The sequence below is a fragment of the Cnephaeus nilssonii genome, assembly GCF_951640355.1.
Source record: "Cnephaeus nilssonii genome assembly, chromosome: 21".
Lineage (NCBI taxonomy): Eukaryota > Metazoa > Chordata > Mammalia > Chiroptera > Vespertilionidae > Cnephaeus > Cnephaeus nilssonii.
The window spans coordinates 40,101,545-40,122,795 of NC_137092.1; the positions used below are offsets into that span (position 1 = coordinate 40,101,545).

General features: G+C 58.1%; 1 protein-coding gene across 1 annotated transcript in view; it reads left to right on the forward strand.

Annotated features, from left to right (window-relative positions):
• The window catches only part of DPT (dermatopontin), a 46,374-nt gene extending 25,330 nt beyond the window's left edge, over positions 1-21,044 (forward strand). Inside the window, exons 3-5 of the mRNA XM_079761868.1 lie at positions 5,609-5,734; positions 18,531-18,638; positions 20,643-21,044. Coding sequence (XP_079617994.1) covers positions 5,609-5,734; positions 18,531-18,638; positions 20,643-20,709 — 301 coding nt within the window. The 3' untranslated portion in view covers positions 20,710-21,044. The remainder of the gene's footprint in view (positions 1-5,608; positions 5,735-18,530; positions 18,639-20,642) is intronic.
• Positions 21,045-21,251: the final 207 nt, after the last annotated feature.

The window sequence follows — 21,251 nt, forward strand, 5'->3', positions numbered from 1 at the left end:
GAAGTTAGATGAGGTGACAGATATGCATCACTTCACTGCTCCGTGCCCTCCAGGGACTTACTGACCTCTCTGAACCCGAGTGTCCTGAGTACCAAATGGTGCTGGGCATGGGGAACGGACTATCTGAGCCTGTTCTGTAGGACTGTTTTGTTGGTGAAAATAATTAATGTACATACAAGGCCTGGCACATGGTGACTTCTCGGTAAAGTTGCTTACCCTTCGAGTATGACTACGCTGTGGGAACTGAAATTCGAAGAGACACCTAGGACAGCACTGGAAAATTATAAAGCTGAGATACAAATGGCTAGATTATCGGCCCCCGATGTGCAGTCTTTTGTTTGGGGAGCATACAGTTCAGTTACGATCTAGAAATATTACGTGCTCAGTAGGAGTGTCTTGAGCAGCTTCATATTTTCAGGGAGACACCTAGGTGGGTTACACCTCTTGGTTTCAACAAAGATTGGACTCATCGATGCCCAGAGCTCCAGCGGCTGAGCCTGCGGCCCTGCTAGGCCCGGGATGCTCTCTGGACTTCAGTGCATCTCCCAAGACCGTCTGGGTCTTCCTGGGCCTTTGGTAGCCTCCACCACATCACTGGGCAGGAGCTGGTGCCAGGGAGAATCTGTATGTCTCTCCGCCCTGCTCTATGTCCCTCCATCCAGGTTGCTCCTGCTTCCCCCTCTTGTAACCTGGTAGACAGGCAGCAGACTGAAAGCCTGGACATGGAGAAGGGAGCAGAGCTCTTACCCAGATGCTGGAGGGGGCGGGACTGCAGGGACAGTGGGACTGCAGGGATGGGGGACTGTGGGGATGGGAGACTGCGGGGATGGGGGGACTGCAGGGACAGTGGGACTGCGGGGATGGGGGGACTGCAGGGATGGGGGGACTGAGGGGATGGGGGGACTGCAGGGATGGGGGACTGTGGGGATGGGGGGACTGTGGGGATGAGGGGACTGCAGGGAGGGTGGGACTGCGGGGATGGGGGACTGCGGGGATGGGGGACTGCGGGGATGGGGGAACTGCGGGGATGGGGGGACTGCGGGGATGGGGGACTGTGGGGATGGGGGGACTGCGGGGATGGGGGACTGCAGGGATGGGGGACTGCAGGGATGGGGGAACTGCGGGGATGGGGCGACTGTAGGGATGGGGGGACTGTGGGGATGGGGGGACTGCGGGGATGGGGGGACTGCGGGGATGGGGGACTGCGGGGATGGGGGACTGTGGGGATGGGGGGACTGCGGGGATGGGGGGACTGCGGGGATGGGGGGACTGCAGGGAAGGGGGGACTGCGGGGATGGGGGGACTGCGGGGATGGGGGGACTGCGGGGATGGGGGACTGTGGGGATGGGGGGACTGCAGGGAGGGTGGGATTGCGGGGATGGGAGACTGCGGGGATGGGGGGACTGCGGGGATGGGGGACTGTGGGGATGGGGGGACTGCAGGGAGGGTGGAACTGCGGGGATGGGAGACTGCGGGGATGGGGGGACTGCGGGGATGGGGGGACTGCGGGGATGGGGGGACTGCAGGGAGGGTGGGACTGCGGGGATGGGGGACTGCGGGGAAGGGGGGACTGCGGGGATGGGGGGACTGCAGGGAGGGTGGGACTGCGGGGATGGGGGGACTGCGGGGATGGGGGACTGCAGGGATGGGGGGACTGCAGGGATGGGGGGACTGCGGGGATGGGGGGACTGTGGGGATGGGGGGACTGCAGGGATGGGGGGACTGCGGGGATGGGGGGACTGCAGGGATGGGGGGACTGCGGGGATGGGGGGACTGCGGGGATGGGGGGACTGTGGGGATGGGGGGACTGCAGGGACAGTGGGACTGCAGGGATGGGGGGACTGCGGGGATGGGGGGACTGTGGGGATGGGGGGACTGCGGGGATGGGGGGACTGTGGGGATGGGGGGACTGCGGGGATGGGGGGACTGTGGGGATGGGGGGACTGTGGGGATGGGGGGACTGCGGGGATGGGGGGACTGTGGGGATGGGGTGACTGTGGGGATGGGGGGACTGCGGGGATGGGGGACTGTGGGATGGGGGGACTGCGGGGATGGGGGACTGTGGGGATGGGGGCACTGCGGGGATGGGGGGACTGCGGGGATGGGGGGACTGCGGGGATGAGGGGACTGCAGGGATGGGGGGACTGAGGGGATGGGGGGACTGCAGGGATGGGGGGACTGCGGGGATGGGGGGACTGCGGGGATGGGGGACTGTGGGGATGGGGGCACTGCGGGGATGGGGGACTGTGGGGATGGGGGGACTGAGGGGATGGGGGACTGTGGGGATGGGGGGACTGCGGGGATGGGGGGACTGCAGGGATGGGGGGACTGTGGGGATGAGGGGACTGTGGGGATGCGGGGACTGCAGGGATGGGGGGACTGTGGGGATGAGGGGACTGCGGGGATGGGGGGACTGCAGGGATGGGGGGACTGTGGGGATGGGGGGACTGTGGGAATGGGGGGACTGTGGGGATGGGGGGACTGCAGGGATGGGGGGACTGCGGGGATGGGGGGACTGCAGGGATGGGGGGACTGCAGGGATGGGGGGACTGCGGGGATGGGGGGACTGTGGGGATGGGGGGACTGCAGGGATGGGGGGACTGCGGGGATGGGCGGACTGCGGGGATGGGGGGACTGTGGGGATGGGGGGACTGCAGGGACAGTGGGACTGCAGGGATGGGGGGACTGCGGGGATGGGGGGACTGTGGGGATGGGGGGACTGCGGGGATGGAGGGACTGTGGGGATGGGGGGACTGCGGGGATGGGGGGACTGTGGGGATGGGGGGACTGTGGGGATGGGGGGACTGCGGGGATGGGGGGACTGTGGGGATGGGGTGACTGTGGGGATGGGGGGACTGCGGGGATGGGGGACTGTGGGATGGGGGGACTGCGGGGATAGGGGACTGTGGGGATGGGGGCACTGCGGGGATGGGGGGACTGCGGGGATGGGGGGACTGCGGGGATGAGGGGACTGCAGGGATGGGGTGACTGAGGGGATGGGGGGACTGCAGGGATGGGGGGACTGCGGGGATGGGGGGGACTGCGGGGATGGGGGACTGTGGGGATGGGGGCACTGCGGGGATGGGGGACTGTGGGGATGGGGGGACTGCGGGGATGGGGGGACTGTGGGGATGGGGGGACTGCAGGGATGGGGGGACTGCGGGGATGGGCGGACTGCGGGGATGGGGGGACTGTGGGGATGGGGGGACTGCAGGGACAGTGGGACTGCAGGGATGGGGGGACTGCGGGGATGGGGGGACTGTGGGGATGGGGGGACTGCGGGGATGGAGGGACTGTGGGGATGGGGGGACTGCGGGGATGGGGGGACTGTGGGGATGGGGGGACTGTGGGGATGGGGGGACTGCGGGGATGGGGGGACTGTGGGGATGGGGTGACTGTGGGGATGGGGGGACTGCGGGGATGGGGGACTGTGGGATGGGGGGACTGCGGGGATAGGGGACTGTGGGGATGGGGGCACTGCGGGGATGGGGGGACTGCGGGGATGGGGGGACTGCGGGGATGAGGGGACTGCAGGGATGGGGTGACTGAGGGGATGGGGGGACTGCAGGGATGGGGGGACTGCGGGGATGGGGGGGACTGCGGGGATGGGGGACTGTGGGGATGGGGGCACTGCGGGGATGGGGGACTGTGGGGATGGGGGGACTGAGGGGATGGGGGACTGTGGGGATGGGGGGACTGCGGGGATGGGGGGACTGCAGGGACAGTGGGACTGTGGGGATGAGGGGACTGTGGGGATGCGGGGACTGCAGGGATGGGGGGACTGTGGGGATGAGGGGACTGCGGGGATGGGGGGACTGCAGGGATGGGGGGACTGTGGGGATGGGGGGACTGTGGGGATGGGGGGACTGTGGGGATGGGGGGACTGCAGGGATGGGGGGACTGCAGGGATGGGGGGACTGCGGGGATGGGGGGACTGCAGGGATGGGGGGACTGCAGGGACGGTGGGACTGTAGGGACAGTGGGACTGCGGGGACGGGGAAGGAGGTCGCGGAGAGCACCAGTTTGTGCACCTTCTCCTGTCAGACACTCGGAGAGCTGTGTACTGGCCTCCCCCTCACTCGCTGCTGGAATGGGGGCCGAACAGACCACTGCCCCACTCTCCAGACCCTGCAGCCCTGTCCGAGCAGGGGAGATACTCCTGAGGGGTGTGAGCGATGGAAGCGCAAATGAGACTAGACCATCGGAGGGCAGGGGCCTCGATGCACACCCTGATTTGCGATGTTGATCTGGAGCTGAGCTCCCCTGACGTCTCAGGCTCCTGTGCACGGGTGACCGCAGACCAGGCCCATCCCTCTCTTCTCTCTCAGCACGAAAGCACAGCGATTGCTAGAGAGCAGCCGGGAGCGAGTGTGCTGAAGAGTGAGGGACGGACGGGTTCAGTGCACATTTGAAGGCAGAGGTGTATGGATGAATAGATGAACAACACATAAAGGAAATATATTCAATGTCTGGTTTTGTCGGTGGCTTTACACACATTTGAGTGTCCGCAAGGCGCCTTCCACCCATCAGCACTGGCACCTCTTACTTCTGTACCTGCGGTATTTTCTGGAAACTTAACTTTACTTGGGAAACAGGGCTGCATTCCAGCAGCGGTCAGCCAGGCCGCGGCTGGTGGCCAGATGGGCAGGAAGCGCTGTGCTCAGAGGCGCTGAAGGCCTGTTCGCCTGGAAGGGCTGAGACCTCAGGCGCCGGGGGGTGGGGGGGGTCCCCGAGGCTCCGAGAGCAGCACCCTCTTCCCATGGAAAGAGCGGCCAGCATCCCGGTGGCAGTGGGACTTGGGCCGGAGAGGAGAGGGCAGCTTGGGAGACGGAAGGAAGGAGGGAAGAGGTGAGCCAGCACTGAGTCAGGAAGGGGCTGTGAAGACCCCTGGGGCTCAGTCCTAGACCTGCAGCCCCGCCCGCCCGGGCAGCGCAGTGAGAATGCAGGGGCCGCAGGGAGGGCTGTGGACAGGGAGCAGGGTGACCTTCTGTGAAGACTCAGACTTGAGTCGGTAGCGAGGGGACTCCTGGGTAAGGAAGAGCCCCTGGGGGGTGTTCCCAGCTCCCCACGGGCCGCCCCCGCCTGCCCAGCGCTCTCAGGGGCTTTGCCTGCTGCTCGGGGCCGGGGAAGGGGTACCCTGTGCTCCAGGCTCTGCTCTTGAGCAGAAGAAAAGGTCATGTGAAGGTCACCATTCACTGCCTTTCTCTTTTCTTCTTTTTATTTTACATTCAAGCAAAATGAAGCTTATTATCGTTTACTTTAAATGGCACGAACAATAAGACAATCTTGCGTTTGTAAATTCTAGATGCCTCTACATCCACCCATTTATGCGTTCTTCCACCTAACAGTGTGTTCACTGAGGGCGATCAGGGCAGCGTTCCCCAATTTCCTTCCGTTGAAAGAGTCTGAATCGTTTGAATTTTAATGGTGAGCATATGTCGTTTCTACAAATACAGCAAAGTCTTTACTATTTGCATAAAAGTGGAGTAAATTGTTCGGGATCCAGGTCAGTGAGAGAACGGCTGACGCGGCCTCGGTGGGGGCCGGGCCTGGAAGGGCGGCTGGCGTGTCACTGTCGCTGGTTCACCGGGCTCTTCCTTCTCTCCAGGTACCAGACTTGCTCCAACAACGGGCTGGTGGCCGGCTTCCAGAGCCGCTACTTCGAGTCGGTGCTGGATCGGGAGTGGCAGTTCTACTGCTGCCGCTACAGCAAGAGGTGCCCCTATTCCTGCTGGTGAGCCGGGGCCCAGCTCAGCCCTCCTGACTCCGGGGCTGGGGGAGCTGGGGGAGCGGGGCGGGGGGGGGGGGAGCATGTGGGGGGGGGCGGTGCTCTGCTCCAGGTCTCTGCCTTCAGATAAGCCCAACACAACAGGCTTCAAATGCAGCAGCTAGCATATAGGATGGATGGATGGATGGATGGATGGATGGATGGATGGATGGATGGATGGATGGATGGATGGACCAATCAACCAACCAACCAACCAACCAACCAATCAACCAACCAATGAAAAGGCTGGGAGGACATTCACACTGGGAGGGGCCTCACAGGTCATCCACCCGATGCTCCCACAAGGTCTTTTGGTAAAAAAAGAAACAAACAGAACAATAGAGCAAGGAAGTCACCTGGCTGCTGCCTGGGGGCCTCTAGGGGGGTGGGGGGGGACACATGACCTCTGCCCCAGTGCCTCTCCCTCCGTCACACCGACTTCCCATCACACAGAGGCTGTGGACCGGACCGAGAGCCGAGCTTGCCCCGCCGATCACAGGTCCGATCTGCAAACATCGTACATAATTACAGACACCAGAAAAGAGGCTTTGTTTTCTAGATCAATCTGCAATTCCAGTCTGAGGCTTTGTTCCTTCCTCCTCCCTGGGCTGACACCAATGTCCCGTGCCAGCGCCACGCTGCCGGGGAGACGGCGTGTACATGTAATTTCCCTGATAATGGACCCTGGGTGTTGACAGCACAACTTGCCCCAAGGTCTCGGTGTGCAGACAGCCAGGCATGTCTGCCTGGGACCACGGGAGCCACGGGTCGACGTGGCAGGTGGCTCTCACCGTGGTCTATCTCTACGCGGCGATGCCTCCAAGTGCGGCCTCGCGGGCTGTGGGTGTTCTCTGAGATCACACTGCCTTGCTCCAGGGTCCCAGGGGCACACTGTCCCGGGCACAGGCAGCCCCCAAAGCTGAGCATGTTTCTGGTATGTTCAGAGCCCACGGCAGCTGAGTCAGGGCTGGGCGATGGAGTGGCTGGATGACGGAGAGGGGCCGCCTCCAGCTCTCCGAGGTGCTTCCCTGGGGCCGCAGAGCAGGGGAGGCTGGGGTGGAGGCTGGAACTGCCAATCAAAGGCAGATGTCCTGCATCAGAGACAGGGGTTTCCCGAGGCAGTGGCAGGGGTGCCACCGAGCCTGGGCCCCTCCTCTCCCTCCCTTCCTCTCCCTTCCTCCTCCCCTCCCCTCGTACCCGGCTCCTCTCCAGGAAGTCACTTTCCTTTCTAAGGGGCTCAAGTCCATCCCTTAAAATGGCAGCCACCTGTCTGGCCATAAGAATCAGGAGAAAGGGACTGCACCGAAGCACGCTCACACTCGCTCACAGAGCTTCAGGGCGCGCTCGGGCCCACGCTGACACCCCGGGACTAGAGACCGTGGAGGTTGTACTGCGCCCTAAAATGTCGCAACCCCAAAGGCGCCTTTGCCAGGGCAAGCCAGACTCCCAGTCTGTCCGTAAGTCAGGATGAAGGTCCTGGGGACCAGGCCGTTGAGAGGGGGGAGGAGGAGCCTGTGACCTCAGTAGCTAGGCCTTCTGGAACCTTCTCTTCCCTGCCCTGCCCCAGGGCTAGGCTAGCAGCCGGCCTCCCACAGTGAGGTCAGCCTCCCTTTGTTACCAGGCACCAGACACAGTTTGCATGTAAACAACGTGTCTGGAAGAGTGAGACACGAAGGATCACCCACTCAGTTCATCCATCACACGTTAGGAAGACTCCCCCTTCGTCGGCTCCAAAGGGACCCACAGGGTTGGGCACCCTGGGCCGTCCAGGGGGCGTGTTCTGAGAGGACGGGGTGAATGAGAAGTCAGCCTAGAGCCGTGGTCAGCAAACTGCGGCTCGCGAGCCACATGCGGCTCTTTGGCCCCTTGAGTGTGGCTCTTCCACAAAACACCACGGCCTGGGCAAGTCTATTTTGAAGAAGTGGCATTAGAAGAAGTTTAAGTTTAAAAAATTTGGCTCTCAAAAGAAATTTCAATCGTTGTACTGTTGACATTTGGCTCTGTTGACTAGTGAGTTTGCCGACCACTGGAGAGCAAGGCGGGGACACCCCGGGCAGCGGGAGGGCTGGGGTGGGGCCTGTCCGATGCCCCTGGTGGGTGCCTGGGCCTCCGCGCTGAGGACACTCCCTCAGACGGGCGAGGGCAGGCCCTGCCCACTGCACTGGGTGCGTTGGGAGGACTCGGGGACCTTGATCGTGTCCGCGGTGCCTAATCAGCGCCAGAACGCAGTGTCTGCTTGGTAAGCGTTGGATGGATGTTGGAGCCGGTGCTTCGGGGGAGGCGGAGGGGAGAGGGAGGGGAGGGGGTGCAGAATAAGGTGAAGAGGCCCCGAAATGCATCATTTACTTATTAAGTCTGCCTCCCCTCCCCTTAGCCCTAGTCGCACAAGCAGAGTCCCTAAGTGGTGCAGGCACATAGTAGGCACGCAGCATCTGTGAGTGAATGGATGAGTGACTTCAGCCTGCTCCCAGTTCTGTTGTGGGGGTGAAATGAGAGCCCATCTGCCTGGTGCTGCCCCTGGCTAAGGGGCGCAGCGCTGGCCTGTCGGGGGGCCGAGGCCCCTGGCTAAGGGGTGCAACGCTGGCCTGTCTCGTGGCCGAGGCCCCTGGCTAAGGGGCGCAGCGCTGGCCTGTCTGGCGGCCGAGGCTCTTGGCTAAGGGGCGCAGCGCTGGCCTGTCATGGGGCCGAGGCCCCTGGCTAAGGGGTGCAGCGCTGGCCTGTCTGGTGGCCGAGGCCCCTGGCTAAGGGGCGCAGCGCTGGCCTGTCTGGCGGCCGAGGCTCTTGGCTAAGGGGCGCAGTGCTGGCCTGTCGGGGGGCCGAGGCCCCTGGCTAAGGGGGCGCAGCGCTGGCCTGTCGGGGGGCCGAGGCCCCTGGCTAAGGGGTGCAGTGCTGGCCTGTCGGGGGGCCGAGGCCCCTCCCTCACGGCTGCTGCGAGACCCTGCTCCTCACCTGCTAACAGGCTTTGAGGGGTCAGATGACCTTGCAGGAAGCCGAGCCGGTGACGAGCTGAGCTGGTTATACAGAGGAACGAGGAACCGTGCACTGGGCAGTGTGGTGGGTGTCCTGACACCGCTCCCAGGTAGAGGAGGGGGCTGGGGCAGCTGCAGGGTCACGCCTGCGAGGCCTGCGGCCTCTGCGCAGACCCAGGGGAGAGCGGCCCCCTGGGCGTCGACTGTCACTGGCTGGCCACCGGCTCCTGGCCCAGGAGAGAACACGGGGCGCGGATTCAGGCCGAGGCTTCGGCGATGCGGCGGGCAGGACACCGAGGCTCACGGTGTTAGGAAAGTTGTCAGGCACAGTGTGGGGGTGAATGGAGGCGAGGGAGGGAGAAGGGGAGCTGTCCACACCCCCGAGAGCGCTGTCTTCTGTGGCTTCTGCTCCGTGTCCCCACCCCCAGCACCGCTGCCTCGAGCTTCTCCTGTTTGTTTGGATCTGAGCCTAAAAGACTCCCAGGTCTTTGTGTCTCCACATTCCAGGACTTTCTCAGGATGCCCAGGCTTCAGGATCCCTGGGGCTGGTCCCCGCCATCCTTTAGAAACCACCTGTCAGGTTCCCCCAGGGCAGCCCACCAAGCAAGACGCTAAGGACTAAGGAGGACTGAACATGGAGCTCTGTGTGCGGACACAGCCCTGCGCTCACAGGCTGGTGGAGGGATGAGCAACTTTTCTGAAGTTCCTGAGACCCTCGGGGCTCAGGCGACAATACTGGCCTTTGGTCTGCCCACCCCCACCCTCACCCCCTCCCAACCTTGGTCAGCCTGCCCTCCCCCCCCCCCCAGCCCAGGCAGGCCCCTAATGGTCAAGAACCAAAGGATGGGCCAGGGCGGGGGAGGGGGGGGGGCAGAACTGCTTAGAAAGGCAGGAAAGCCCCTTTGCAGCATGTACCCCCCAGGAAGACTCTGCCGCTGCCTCTGTTCCTGGGTGTGCGGTTAGAGATGGCCGCTGCCATGGCTACCGAAGAGAATGGTGCTTTATCAAAGGGCAGCTTGGAGGAGCAGCCGAAGGGGTTGCAGCGGCACCTGTGTGCCGCGCCCGACCCACCGCCCCCCTGGGCGCCGGGACATTGCAGCGGCCTCTCCAGCCGGCCGAGTCCTGGCGTTGCGCGTCTTTCCAATGAACGAGGCCCCAGGGCGTCAGTTAGGCCTTCTTTCTCCAGCACCTCAGCGTGCTGCCTGGCACAGGGTACCCCCTTCATAAATGTCTGCCGTGAGTAAGCCTGCGGCAGTTTCCTAGGAACAGTAACCATGGTGACCCTGAGACGGATGCGATGTTGCTTTGTACTGAAAAGGATTTCTTTCACTCGCACTGTTTTCTCTGACCTCCCTGAGGGCCCTCCTGAGAGCGAACTGTTTTCCCACACTTCCCACGGTGAGACTGCCCAGAGCCCCCGTGTGAAAGCGCCCCTCTCGCCCTGTTCGCTGGCTGTGATGGCCTCCCAGGGAGCTGGGACGTTCTTCTCTCCCCCTGAAAAGCTCCTCTGAGCCGGAGCCCACAGTGCGGGGAGCTGGCTGAGGGAGCCTCTGTGTCTGCATGGGGGCAATCGGGGGTCAGCAACAGCTCCCTCTGCAGAGGAGCCAGCCGCCAGCTCCCGCAGGACGCGTTCACTGGCTTGGTGGGAGCCGGTGCTGTTCCCACTTGGGTGGGTGCCGTTTCTCCAGATGCGGCAGCCTCGCTGCTCTCTGGCAAGAAGGCGAATTCCTGGTAGATGCGGACACGCCGTCACCAGCAGCCCCACTGGGTTGGACACGTGTCAATTTTACACGTAGTGTTTATGCATGAGAATTCGCATTCTTAGCCCAGCCAGTCATCGGCAAACCACAAACACATGTTGCAGCTGAGGAAGCCACAACCTTCGGAGATCACGTGTAACCACTTCCAACCTCCATGCAGCACCAGCGACCGCGTGTGCGCGCGGACACCCCCACCCCCACCCCCACCCCCACCCCCACCAGCATGCCAAGGTTGTCCAGGCAGAGCCCTGGGGGGCCAGGAACTTACTGTTTCACACTGAGCATTGATTTTTTTCTTTTTTTTTATTATATATTTTTATTGATTTCAGAGAGGAAGGGAGAGGGAGAGAGAGAGAAACATCAATGATGAGAGAGAAAGAGAGAATCGTCGATCAGCTGCCTCCTGCACCCCCTACACTGAGGATAGAGCTGCAACCCTGGCACGTGCCCTTGACTGGAATCGAACCTGGGACCCTTCAGTCCGCAGGCCGATGCTCTATCCACTGAGCCAAACCGGCTGGGGCTGAGCATCCATTTTCTACTCTAAAGGCTTTTTCAGATCCAAGGCCTTCCATTTGGTTCATTAGATAACAGGTTGTGACCCAAAAAGTAATGCCCGTCCTCAGAATCAACACAGCTGACCTTCCGTTTCTCCCTCCACCTGAGATTCTCGGACTCCCGAATGCCGCCTTCTCCACGCCCAGCTCCTCTCTCCTTGCGCTGAAGTCACGAGCCAGAGAATGGGTCTGCATAGTTCCCAGATCACTCAGCTCACTGGCATGAAAACAAAACCAGAACATCCTTCTTCTCGGTCCACCCCAAAGCCCCGGGTCAAAGCTGATCTCTAACCGCCGCTCACCCCTCAGGCTTTAACACAGACGGGCGGTGTTTGCACGGCCTTTCCCGGGGGACCCTGGCAGGGAGGAGAGCCGCCTGCCGGCACCTGGTGGCTGCTGTCCCTCCCCGCTAGGTGCCTGCTGCGCACGCTCCCAGAGGCTGCTGGGAAGCCCAGCGGCCACACTGGGTCCTCTGAACGAGCTGAGGCTGTTAGTGTGGAGATGAGAGGTCCATGCTTTGGGAAAACAGGATTGGATGCTACATTTGCAGGCAGTTTGCATTGAGTGTAGATACTCGTTTCGGGGGGGGGGGGGATGGCAACAGCACCCCTGAGCTTGAGCGGAACCAATCGTCCCTTTCATCGGTCCGAGTGGCTGTCCCGTTAATTGTGCCGTATTTATTATTTACGAAGCAATTGGCTGTCTGCGTATCAGTGATGCCTCCCTCCCTACACTCAGCTCTGCAGAGCAGGCGTTTCAGAAATGTGGCCGGTTGTCTAGTAAGGATTGTCTAACCCGAGGCCAGGCCCTGCCAGCCACGAAGAACAAAGCAAACTGGTTACAGACCAAATCCGCTGCTTCACACCAACCTTGGTCCTCTCGTATCCCCTTTACGGGATCCTAGAGGCGATCATTCATTCTACCATTCATTAATTCATTGTGTCAGCCAGTGAATGGATACAAAATAACCATAACTCATAGACTTTGAGTCAGTTCCCAATAAAGATGATAATAACTTCTATTTATTGAACATCTACCCCACGCTCATGTTAGCTCCGTGGTCGGCAAACTGCGGCTCGCAAGCCACATGCGGCTCTTTGGCCCCTTGAGTGTGGCTCTTCCACAAAATACCACGGCCTGGGGGGGTCTATTTTGAAGAAGTGGCGTTAGAAGAAGTTTTAAGTTTAAAAAATTTGGCTCTCAAAAGAAATTTCAATCGTTGTACTGTTGATATTTGGCTCTGTTGACTAAGGAGTTTGCCGACCACTGTGTTAGCTCATTCACTTCTCACACGCAGAAATGACGACACTGTTACAGAGCATCGTATAGAACTATACATGATACACACAGAGGGAGCTGAGTGCACAATGACTTGTTCAAGGTTCCCAGCTCAATCCAAACAGGTCCAGCTGCCTCCAAACCCTACGCCCTTTGCACAGCACTGAGCTCTCCCAATCTCGATGGGAAATAAGACCAGCCTAGAGGAAGTGGTGGGTGACAACACAGCCAGCATCTCGTGTGAAAACAGGGAGGAGAGCAGTTATATTAGCTGGAGGGGAGAGGGAGGGGCGTTGTCCCCGCCAAGGTCAAAACCAGGGAGACCAAGATGGATGGACTGATGAAAGCCAAGCTGAGTCCAAACAACTGTGCTTGCTGACCGGCGTGGGCGTGGGCGGTGAGCAGGGCGCTCCGTGCCAAGACTGCAATTTGGAAAAGACTCAGGGACTTTCCTCTGCCAGTGTGAGCCGCGGATGTCTCTGGAGCTGTGCTCCCTGCGGTGGGATACACAGTGGAGCTTCTTGAAATTTAAATCTCCAGAAGGCCGCACCAGGAAGACGTGAACACAGGCGTGCGTTCTCACGCCCCGGGGTGCAGGGTCTCTCCCCAGGGAAGGGCGCTTCGGTGGCGGCAAATGCTGGCCATTCAGTCCCATTTGGCAGCTTCCCCAGCTCTCTGGGGGGAAGCCAGGCTGGCTGTCCCTTTGGGGGGCTCTCCTCTGTGTGTCACTGCATCCGAGGGTTAGTGTCTCATCGTTGCCAGAATAATTCCGACAGCTCCGATGCAGCGCCTGCAGGCTAACCTGAGGCGTGCGCATGCCCTGTAGCTTACCTGGGAGAGCAGGTGCGTAAGGATCACAAACGGCTTGGTTTGTGCAGAAACTTCTCGGCGATCCGCCTGTCAGAAAGGGACGTCCTCTCTGTGGCCGGGTGGAGAATGCAGGCCAACCTCAACACCTCGGTTCCACAGGAGCTGTCGTTCCCCCCCCCCCCCCGCCCCCATGGCCGGCACTGAGCGAGATCACAGGTGTGCATGCTGCCCGGGGCCAGTGCACCAGATGCCCCCCCCCCCCCCACCCGGGAGCTCTCTCATTGGTCAGCATCACGAAGCCAGGTGCCACACAGGATGCTGCGTTTTTAGCCAAAAGCGAACGAGATGGTGCCGGCAAGTCATCGGCATTAGAATGGGACGTCTGATATACGGTGCCGACTGGGAAGTGGGGGGAACAGGGTGCCCCGGAGGCAGCCCCGCTCTGGCGCTGAGCAGGCCGAGCCTGACGCGGGCTGGGGAGCGCTCGGCTCACTCTTGTTTTGTGGGAGCTGCGGGGCAGCTCCCAGGCACCCCGTTCTGGCTTGTTAACGTGTGAGCAGCAGGGGTCCGTGGTGTCGGGGATGCGTGTGCTCCCGTTTCCCGCCACGCCGTCAGTGGAGGGTGTGGCCGTGGCTGGCGCGGGGCCTGGGCGAGCCCTCGGCTGTTGTGCACCGTGGGCCGCGTGGCCGGGGGGCTCCAAATGTGCCCGTCGTCCTGAGTGCCGCGGTCAGGTGGGGGCAGACAGACCTGCTGCTGCGGACCTCACTCGAGGCTCGGCCGCTCAGCCACCAAGAGCAGAGGCGGAGCTTGATGAAATCTTACACACTGAGGGGCCAGGTTATGATGATCTCTGAACGCATAATCATCTGGCCACTCGGTGTACTTCTCCTGAGCACCTCATTTACTTGATATCAAAGATACTAGAAATCGTGCACCTGATCAGTATTCCCCTTTGCACTGGCTGATAGAAAGCTCAGGGCAAATAGGTGGTTGATCTCCAGCAAAAGTCTAGAATACTTTTGGTACCCATTTGAGATATAAATACACTGAGTGGCCAGATTATTATGCATTCAGAGATCATAATAATCTGGCCACTCAGTGTATACTATATATATTAGAGGCCCGGTGCATGAATTCGTGCATGGGTGGGGTCCGGCCAGCCTGGCCAGGGGGAGGGGACATGAGTGGTTGGCTGGCCTGCCTGCTGGTTGAACCCCTGGTCGAGGGGACAATTTGCATATTAGCCTTTTATTATATAGGATATACACTGAGTGGCCAGATTATTATGCGTTCAGAGATCATCATCATCTGGCCACTCCAACCCTCTCCTTGGTTAAAACTCTAATCAGTCCTCAGCCAAACCTGTGACACATAAACCCGCGTGTTGATCTAAGTGAATCGCATCTCCACTCGCCCTTTCACAGGAGTGTGGCGACGCTCTTGGCTCTGTGATACGTCTTGTCCCACAGCTCCCAGCTCAGTGCGGGCCACACGGGTCCGCGCCAGGTACTGACTCCAGCTGCGACTGGGGCTCATCTCAGGGCTTTAAGAGTCTGGGCTGAGAGGCGCCGGAGGGCAGTGCAGTTGGTTAGAATGTCGTTCCCATACACCAAGGCTGTGGGTTCAACCCCCGGTCAGGGCACATGCAAGAATCACCCAATTCTCCTTCTCTCTGAGGAGCCGTTACCGTCTCTCCTGCAGACGGCAAACAGTGTTGGGAGGTGAGAAATTGTAGCTCAATAGCCACTCACCCGATAGTGAAAGGAGGAACACGTGATCACCTAGGGCCGTGGTCGGGAAACTGCGGCTTGTGAGCCACATGCGGCTCTTTGGCCCCTTGAGTGTGGCTCTTCCACAAAATACCACGGCCTGGGCGAGTCTATTTTGAAGAAGTGGCGTTAGAAGAAGTTTACGTTTAAAAATTTGGCTCTCAAAAGAAATTTCAATTGTTGTCCTGTTGATATTTGGCTCTGTTGACTAATGAGTTTGCCGACCACTGGATTTCCGTCACTGTCCACACTCCTTCCCCTGCCCCTTAAGTCTCTGTAAATAGACTAAACTTGATCTCACGGAGTTTTCCTGTGTGTTTTTTGTTAATACTCACCCATGGATATATTTTTCCCATTGATTTTTAGAGAGAGTAGAAGCAGGGTGGGGGAGAGAGAGAAACGTTGATGTGAGAGAGAGAGACATCAATTGGTTGCCTCCCACATGCACCCGAACCAGGGCCAGGGATCAAGCCTGCAACTGAGGTACATGCCCTTGATCAGAATCAAACCCGGGACCCTTCAGTCTGCAGGCTGACGCTCTATACACTGAGCTAAACCGGCTAGGGAAATCTCACAGTTTTATAACAAAAATAAAACTAAACAACAACGAAAAATCAAGTAAATGAATACCTGGCTGGGACCGAGATGGAGATAGACCAATGAGCACACAGCACACCTTCTCCAGAGCCTCACCAGACAGCAGCACCCCCCACCCCCACCCCCCCAGGAGGCCTCCCAGACAAACTGTCCAGTACAAAGGGCCCTGTGTCTGGTCACTACCAAAAACAAAGCAATAGAGATGCTTGTTAAAGAGAGCATTGGGTAGCCCTAGCCAGTTTGAGCCGGCCTGTGGACTGAAGGGTCCCAGGTTCGATTCCACTCAAGGGAATGTACCTCAGCTGCAGGCTTGATCCCCAGCCCTAGTCGGGTGGCATATGGGAGACATAATCAATGTGTCACTTTTACATCGATGTTCCTCTTCCTCTGTCTCTCCCCTCCCCTCCACTCTCTTTAAAAAATCAATGGGAAAATATCCTCAGGTGAGGATTAACGAAACAAAAAGGAAGAAAGAAAGAAAGAAAGAAAGAAAGAAAGAAAGAAAGAAAGAAAGAAAGAAAGAAAGAAAGAAAGAAAGAAAGAAAGAAAGAAAGAAAGAAGGAAGGAAGGAGAGAGAGAGAGAGAGAGAGAGAGAGAGAGAGAATTGGGTAACTTTCTCCTTGGAAGCTTAAAAAGTCATCATTTTTTAAAATGCAAATCTCTCTCTCCCACTTTATTCCAAATGTATTTAACTCTCTGACTAATCTGAAGGCAGATCAGTAAAAAAATAAAAATCCTATCCTGATTATTAGTTAAATAGGTAGTTTTGGCAATTGGATTGAGCCACAGGTAGAGTCTGCCTCAGCACAGGAAGAAATACCTGGCAATTAGCTTTCATACATTGTATCCAAGGAGTGCTTCCGAGCTCTGGAAAAGATGTCACGTTCCCAGGAAGTGAGGAGACGCCTCCTACCCCGTCTCTCTCCACCCGAATGTGCATTATTCACATTCGCAACAAAATCCCGTTTCGTCGGGCCAAGGTCAGTCTAGCTTTGTCCAAACCTTCGGGGATCACAAACCAGTGGGGTCCAAGCGAGGCCCTGTTAGGTCCACTGACAAGTCGTTGGACGCTTTCATTAGAAAGGGGAAGTCCTTGCCCGGGGGCTCTGGGGAGGCACAGAGCAGACTTCTGACTTGGCCGAGCCTGGCTCCCCGCAGGCACACATAAGCGGAAGCACATGTAACCAACCCACACTGAGCTGGGCCTGGCACCCTGACGGAGCACAGCGATGTCCTGAGAGGAGAATCAGGGCCCCAGGACGGCGGCTCAGGGCGGGAAGGAAGGACGAGCCCCGGGAGCAGGCTGTGCTCACCTCCAGCTCACCCTGACTAACCATGGGTCTCGCTGCCTCTGAGCCCTGAGAGCCTCCTACCAGACCTTCCAGCTTGTCAATCCATCTTCCCAAGATGTGGTGACAGCCCTTGCAATATGAAGTCTACGTAACGGAAGGACTTTCTATCATCAACATACAAGGCCTGGTGAACCCAGACCCGATGAACACTGACCGTGGGGGTGCAGACGAGACTTTGGGGGCCATTTCCTACTGGAAGAACTATTAGGGTCCTGCGGAGCCCCAGTGGCGAAGCCCTTACGAGAGCTAGATCCTAGAGTCATCCCAGGGTGGACCCAGCGAACCCTAGTCACCAAGAGGCCGGGGTTGACTTAATCTTGGAGGAGGAAGAAGACACAGAACTGCTCGCATCAGCCCCTCCCACGCACCACCTCCCACACATATTTGTCTTCCCCCCACCAACGTACCTGTCAGGGAGCTTTAACGCTCCCATAGACCAGGAAGCTGAGGTGAAGTGACCTCCCAAAGCCACGCATTGACTCAGCGGCCACTCACCGTGTCCCAGCAGCAGCCGTGGCCAAGGCAGCCACCACCCGGGGAGCTCACCTTTCCTTTCATTTTTCCAAGCACCTTTTTATTGTGACTCACAGTAAAAGATACAGATTAAACTACCACACAACACACACATCATAAAACACACGCATGCATACATTTAAACTACCATACAATACATACATCATAAAACACACGCATGCATACATTTAAACTACCACACAACACATACATCATAAAACACACACATGCATACATTTAAACTACCACACAACACATACATCATAAAACACACGCATGCATACATTTAAACTACCACACAACACATACATCATAAAACACACGCATGCATACATTTAAACTACCACACAACACATACATCATAAAACACACGCATGCATACATTTAAACTACCACACAACACATACATCATAAAACACACGCATGCATACATTTAAACTACCACACAATACATACATCATAAAACACACACATGCAGCCCGGCCAGCGTGGCTCAGTGGTTGAGCATTGACTTAGGAACCAGGAGGTCATGGTTCGATTCCCGGTCAGGGCACATGCCGGGTTGCTGGCTTGATCCTCCGTGTGGGGCGTGCAGGGGGCAGCCGATCAATGATTCTCTCTCATCATTGATGTTTCTCTTTCTCTCTCTCTCTCCCTTCCTCTCTGACATCATAGAAATATATTTTTTAAAAACACACACATACATACATGTGAAACAAAGTTTTTACACATATACCCAAGAACTTATCCTTCGTGTGTGCAATGAATTCACTGATGTTTCCTATTCTATTTCTCCTTGTGTAAAGGAAATTTGCAATAACCAGTTACGTTGATTTCATGATCCCTAATGAGTCACTATCCGGTTTGAAAACATGGTTCTGGCTGACTTTAATGGGATGAACTAATATTGATATTAATATTTCTGCAAGGCCTGGGGCGGTATCGGCATCTTTCTCAGCGTCTAGCCTCCTGGCAGGGAGAAGGAAGGTGAGAGTGGAGGTGTTCCTCTTTGCTCACAGCCTGGCCGGTTGGCTAAGCCATCCATCCACCTCCGGGCTGGGCCCCAGGCCCCAAGGCCGCCCTCCGCACAGCCTGCCCCGCTGCCCCGCAGTAAGACGGGTCTCATCTTCCCCCCTCACCTCCTCTCCTCCCGCACAGGATGACGACAGAGTACCCCGGCCACTACGGCGAGGACATGGACATGGTGTCCTACAGCTACGATTACTACATGCGCGGAGCGACCACCACCTTCTCCGCAGTGGAAAGGTGAGCTTCCCCGGGCCAGGGGTTCGAGGAGCAGCTCGAGCTCCGTGCCAGGGCCCTGGCTGCAGGACTTACGAGCTGGGGTTCTCACTGTTGTGGTTTCCCACTTGGTCCGGGATGCAGGAGAGACTGGCTGGAGGATGGGAGGCGCTGGGAACTGACTTCTTCTCACAAATGCGTTGAGTGGAGCCACTCACCCGGGCCACGAGGGGTCCAGCCTGCTCCGGGGCGGGACACCCCCTCCTTGGTAGCCCATGATGCTCTCAGCTCTTCCCTTCACTCCATTTCAAAAAGCACTTCTTCTTCCAAACGTCAGCAGGAGAGGGCAGCCTGGTTGGAGGGGTACCCGCTGCCAGACTGGCCCCTCTCAGCGCTGTTTCTCCACACGACCCCTTGGGGCCGTGGGGAGACAGGAGGGGAGGGGCTGGAGAGAAGAAGCACGCCAACCTACCCGCCGTATTAGAAATGAAAGAGGGAAGTTTTAGTAACACAAAAGGCTCTCACTTTTTCACCCCCTTTCTCTCTCAGTCAGCTCCCCAGTCCCACCTAAATTCATCAAGGCAACACAACAAGCAGAAAATAAGAATTCTCCTCCCTACTAATGTGGAGAGAGGGGTGTGTGGGTAAATGCAGGTGTTGAAAGGTAGATGTGACCTACCTGTAGGCAGGTGAGAATCAGTTCGCCCAGCAAATGAGTTCCTGAAACGTTACCAACGCACGCTCTGCACAGAGAACAAAACTGACGTCAACTCAGTAAATTGTGGACGGTGATGGATTTGGGTGAGACTTACCTTCTGTGTATATTTATGTTTGTAAATGAAATGACATCTCACCTCACTAAAGTGCACTTATTCAATAAGGTCCACAATGTAAAAAAAAAACCACACACACAAAAAAAAAAAACCAAAACACGTTAATTAGCTCTAAAGAGGCTTCCTGAACAAACACGTTCATGTTACTCATAAGAGAACCCTCAGTTCTCCGTAGGGATCATTTTTATTTTAGATACATTTTAACTAGTTAAGTCACCTATTTACTAGAAGCAGCAAATTCAAAAAGGAACAGGGAAGATAGTACTTAGAACGAAAGTTGCTTCAGCAGGGAGGAGAAACAGCTGAATGATGTCACACCACACACACATACACACACACAGGCACGCACACGCATGCACACGCACACACTCTCGAATGCGCTCGCCTCAGAGAAGGAAAGACCTCCGAACTCAAAGGCCACAGAAGCTGGTGCCGTTCAGCCGGCGGTGTAGCCCCAAAGGGCAATTGGTAACAGGAGAGCGGGGTGCCCAATGTCTTTAATGACGCCTCCACGTCCACAGAGGATTAGTTCTGCGTCCCTGTGTAAAAGGCAGGGGAATCACAGTGAAGGAGGAATCCATCTAAAATTACTACAACGGAAATGGATTGGGGCAACTAAAATGCCCACTTCCTCCACTCCACGCTGGTCAAGGCTGAGCGAGTCTCTGCACTCTCACACCCACGCCCGCCCTCTAAGCAAACAGGCGACCGATTCCTGCCAGGCCCAAGGGCAGCCCCTGCCTTTCCCTTTCTGGGGTTAGGGTGGGTTCCTCGCCTTCACTCCCAGTGGTCGTGTTTCCCGAAGGAGCGTGCCACAGGGTCAGAACTCAGTCAAAGAAAGAACAAACGAGCAGGTGGATGGCCCGTCCGGAGACAATTCTTCAAGGTGAAATGTGGGCGGTGTTACCACATGCTGTGCTCCAAGCTGTTAGGGATGGAGCAGTGGGCGCTGACCAGGCTCCACAAACCAGCCCCCTAGTCAGTCCTCCAGGGCCACCGGGCTGGGTGAGGAAGAGCCCAGGACTCCTGACCTCACAGGCGGCCCCCCTCAGTCTTCTGGAGGCTTAAGGCCTGTCCTCTGAGGGAGTAGGGAGGTCCCTTCGGTCCTAACTGCTCCTTGGGGGGCTCACGGCTTTCCCCTCGCAGGGACCCTTCCCACGGAGTCCTTTCTCACCGCCGTCCTCTCTCTCCACAGGGACCGCCAGTGGAAGTTCATAATGTGCCGCATGACCGACTACGACTGTGAATTCGCAAATGTTTAGATTTGCCAAGAACCAGATCGGGGTGAAGGGGAGAGGCCGGAGGCCTGAGGGTGTCCACCTGTGTTAACTCCAGTTGGATCCCAGGAGCTTCCTGCCACTCTTCCTCCCCCTGAGCTGGTCAGCAGCTGCGATGTCAGCTTGCTAAGCCTTCCTGACAACTATCACACTTATAACCAAACCCACAATGAAGCCACGTTTCTCACTCTCAACATGCGACTGTTTTATAGGACTGACGAGGGCTTTCCTGCAGGCCGCACGTATGGGGTGCATGCTCACAGCCAGAGCACCTACTGTGTGCGTGCTCACGGCCTGAGCACCTACTGTGTGCACGCACAACCCGAGCACCTACTGTGTGAGTGCTCACAGCCTGAGCACCTACAGTGCGCGTGCACAGCCTGAGCAGGAGCCTGGTCCCTGGAGCCCCCGGGCTGAGAGTCCCTGGGAGCTGAGCGCAGGGCAGGTGGAGGAAGGTGGCAGGGAGGGGGTCTCTGCAGATGGGAAGCTGGGTCCTCTCGGGGGACAGACCTCCCCTTGAGGGACAC